Here is a 4,406-nt window from a genome sequence, read left to right on the forward strand (position 1 = left end):
ATATTACTGATATTATTGTTATCATTACTATTATTATTGTTATTATAATAGTTATTAGTAGTATTATTAGGGCCCCGAGCACTGGCCGAATGAAGGCCCTATTGTAATAGGAATTATTATTATTCTGATGCAATGAATCACATTTTTGGAGGTTGCAACATGCACGACATTCCATCGAACGGCGTGCCCATGGTGTGGTGTCGAATTTCAATGACTCGCCGTGAAACGATTTGTCATAACTTCTGCGTACATGATCTGATCTCAACGAAACTTCACGTTTGTTAAGAGTCCTGCCCTGAACACGTCTATGTGATAATATTCAGTAATAGTGATAGCGCCACCTACTGGTGCTGCCGTCTGCAGGAGGAGCTCCTCCTCCTCCCTGCGCTGCCCACTGCAGGAGGAGCTCCTCCTCTCTGCGCTGCAGATTTTTCCTCGGTCCTTCAGGAGCTGCTGCAGTCAACAGGAACCCGAACTGATCCGGATTAGACTGGGTTGTGTTCCTCAGTCTGGGATCTTCAGGGTTTTCTCCCGAACAGAGAACATGAGGAGGCGATCAGAGGAGTCTGACCTGAGGAGGACAAACATCCAGAGCTGCTGATCAGGTAAAAACGCCAACTCTTTCACAATAAGAGTCTGACTGACAATAACACAGAACAGGACATTTAACTTGAAATGTGAATTATAGGAAAATAATAGCTTGTAATTTGTTCTGTAATGTATGTTCTATATGTATATATCATGTATAGTATTTATAGTATGTATAGTAGCTATAATATGTACTAACGTGTGTTAGGAGGGGTTGGTTGCCAAGGTAACATGAGCACACACACACACACACACACATCCTGCTGAATATAGTGCAGACAGCTCAGAGTTGTAAACTGATCTGTGTGTGTGTGTGTGTGTGTCTGTATTAATGATCAATATCATGAATATTTATGGGTAGATGATGCTTTGTGGTTTTCCCTGTTGATCGATTTTAAGCTTTATTTTATGGAACTGTTTCTTTGCTTCTATTCTGAAGGACCAGTGCATATTTGTGTTAATGAGCTGAACAGGAAGTCACTGAGATTAAACACGGACACATCAAACTGAGGTTTGGATGATGCGGGTGTAAACTGAACTCAGAACCAGAGTCTGAATGCCAACATGGCTGCACAGAGCAGATCACAGTGGCAGGAAGTGACAGGAACCTGAGAATGAGAATAGGTTAAACTACACTAAAGCTTTAGCTCCAATGTTTGTCTGTTCAATAATTCTTATTTTCAGCTGGTTATACACTAATAGAAACATACTGATGGATATTATATATATTATATTAACTTAAATATATATTACACACTGGAGCTACTGACCCAGAAGGAAAAAGGAGAAACTACACAAGTCAGCAACGTCAGGCAGTAAAACCAAAACTGTATCGCAGATGAGATGTCATGAAGCCATGCCCGGCACTGGGTGTTGCCCGTGCCCAGTGGGATTTTGGCGTTAGACCAGGACATCCTGATGGTTGCAGAGGCTCTAAAGCAGCAACTAAATATTAAATACATTTTATTGACTATTTATGACGTTCAGTGTGACTGACTCTCCTCCAGCAGCTGTCCACATCCGAGAAAACCAAAATGATGTGTGGAGTTCCACAGAGCTCAGTCCTCTTTTATTTTATTAATAATAATAATAATAATAATAATAATAATAACAACTACCAAACACAATAAAAACTACACACGGGGCAAAAACAAATTACAGGATAAATCTTTATGAAACAGGTGACTTTTTAAAGCTTCTTAAAGCTCAACTGACAACTGCAAAGGATCACCAACAATGAGTTACATTGCATACAATATGTCAATCACACAATGAGCTATTGGAACCTGTTTCCAGATTTGTACTGAGCTAGGACTGTTCCTTTAAAAGTTGGGACCTCATCCTCATCATCCTCATCACTTGTGACCGTTTTCTTCTTCTTTATAGGATGTCGGGTAACTGGCCTGTCATGAGGCTGTCATCACCAGCTCCACCCACCAGTTCTGTAGCTCCACACCCTCCCAACACCTCCCAGTTCCCCCCTCTCACAGACTGGGAGGCTCCCAGCTTTACCTGCGCCGCTCAGTTCCGTGTCGGAGCTACCTTCGCCCTCTTCTTGTTCGCTGCCTCCAGTAACCTCGCCCTATTGGCCAGCGTGTGGTGTGGGCGTGGCCGACGGCTGGCATCTCACCTGCGGCCGCTGATGCTGAGCCTGGTGTCGGCCGACCTGATGATGACATTCGTGGTGATGCCTCTGGACGCAGTGTGGAATGTGACGGTGCAGTGGTATGGCGGCGACGCACTCTGTAAGCTGCTCTGCTTCCTGAAGCTGTTTGCAATGCACGCTTCTGCCTTCATCCTCGTCGTCATCAGCCTCGACCGCCAGCACGCCATCCTACACCCGCTGGATGCTCTGAGTGCGCAGCACAGGAACCGACGCATGCTGCTGCTGGCCTGGAGCCTCAGCCTGCTGCTCGCATCACCACAGGTAACACATCAGTACAGGTAACACATCAGCACAGGTAACACATCAGTACATGTAACACATCACTACAGGTATCATATCACTACTGGTAACACCTCAGCGCAGGTAACACATCACTACAGGTAACACATCACCACAGGTAACACATTTGGTGATTGGTTGTATTAGTTACTAACATCACAAATCTATATATATCTGTAGATATATACAGTATATATCTGTATATAGATATATACTGTATATTTACAGTATATATCTACAGATATATACTATATCTGTATATCTACAGTATATGAACCACCACTTCCTGTTCTGTTGTCAGTTTGAGAATATTTCATGAAGCTGCTGCAGAATATTTCCAGAGTGCAGCTTTAATATCATTAATATTGCTGGTATGTTAATATCTGCAGTTCCCTTTGATTATAGAGGAGGTTATTGTATATTATCATCAGAGTCTGGTTCCTTTCAGCCTGCAGTCTCAGGTCCTGAACATGAAATCCCTGCAGGAATGTTCTTGTTCCTGATGGAGAGATTACATGTGTGAAACATCCTGCTGTTAGCTTGGGCCAGCTCCCCTTGGTTTCCTTGAGGAATGCTAACAACGCTACAAGGCCACCAGCTGGAAAACAGAGCTGCAACAAACAGTTCAGTTTCACTACAGCCAGTATGATACATTACACTGTATATTGTACACTGTATACTGTAGAGTATGGTCTGTATGTATTTTATATTATAGACTATATACTGTATATATTTTATATTATTCAATTCAATTTAAATCAGTTCAGTTTTATTTGTATAGCACCAATTCATAACAGAAGTTATCTCAGGACACTTTTCAAATTCAGCAGGTCTAGACTGAACTCTCTTTGTCCGCTTGATACCATTGCTAAAATCACTGATATTACTGTTATTATTATTTAGTTATTATTAAGTGATTCATTTTCCAAGTGTACTTGTTATCGCTGGCTCGCTATCCCCCATCGTTGCTGTTGTCGTGCATCGTCGTTTTTCAGGCATCGTCATCGGATCAGTTACTATTAATGTACTTGTTGCTACTGTTTCTGCTGTACATCTGTCTTCCTCTCTGTTTCTCTTCTCTCTCTCTTCTTTCCCCCCCAACTGGTCAAGGCAGATGACAAGCCAACTAGGAGCCGAAGGTTCTGCTCCTAGGTTTCTGCCTCTTAAGCCTCCGCACACCAACCCGATTATCGGCCGGTCGGCACGCGACAGTCGGCCGGCGAGGCCGTGACTCGCGAATCGTCTCGGGTGCTGCCCGTTGCCGTCGTCAGTCGGGCGTCGGTGTTCATTGTTCGGCCGATTCGACATGTAGAATCGGCCCAGTGGCCCGTCGGCCTCAAGACCCAATCTGATTGGTGGAGTGCTAGCCCTTGACTAGCGGAATCAGTGAGTGCACGAGAAACAGTGACGATGGTAAACATACTACGCCAACGCCAGGATCTTGTTATTATTAGCCATCGTCATGTTCCGTTCACGCGATAATGACAATAACGATCCTTCGTGACACGTATCAACACTCTCTGGATGGCAAACAATGACTGACGACAGCGTCTGCTCTGTTTACAGGTCTAGAGTGATCCGTCATTCCGTTTTAATTTTTTCTTGGGAGACAACACCGATTAGCGCCGCCTGCTGTTATGGGGACGTTTCGCCTGCGCACACGCAGACTGTACGCCCAGTTGCGTCATTTGGTGTGTTCGGGGCCACTTTTTTGACCGACCTCGGGAGAGACAGGCACGCCGACTACAGTCCCGACTGCTTTCTCCTCGACGGTGGGCCGTCCGCCGTTCGGTGTGCAGGGCCTGTAAAAGGCCCCGTCACCGAAGGTCTGCCATGGTCGGTCACTGGTTGGGTCCTCTGTAAATGTTATAAA

General features: G+C 44.6%; 1 protein-coding gene across 1 annotated transcript; it reads left to right on the top strand.

Moving 5' to 3' along the window:
- Positions 1-469: 469 nt before the first annotated feature.
- LOC118336282 (gonadotropin-releasing hormone II receptor-like) lies at positions 470-2,515 on the top strand (the record flags this gene model as incomplete). Its single annotated transcript, XM_035672894.1, is given in 2 exon segments — positions 470-605; positions 1,975-2,515. A coding segment is annotated over 1 exon segment (540 nt), but the record flags the coding sequence as incomplete, so codon positions are not given.
- Positions 2,516-4,406: the final 1,891 nt, after the last annotated feature.

This window comes from Morone saxatilis, unplaced genomic scaffold (assembly GCF_004916995.1).
Source record: "Morone saxatilis isolate NCDOM2014 unplaced genomic scaffold, NCSU_SB_2.0 Contig24, whole genome shotgun sequence".
Classification (NCBI taxonomy): Eukaryota; Metazoa; Chordata; class Actinopteri; family Moronidae; genus Morone; species Morone saxatilis.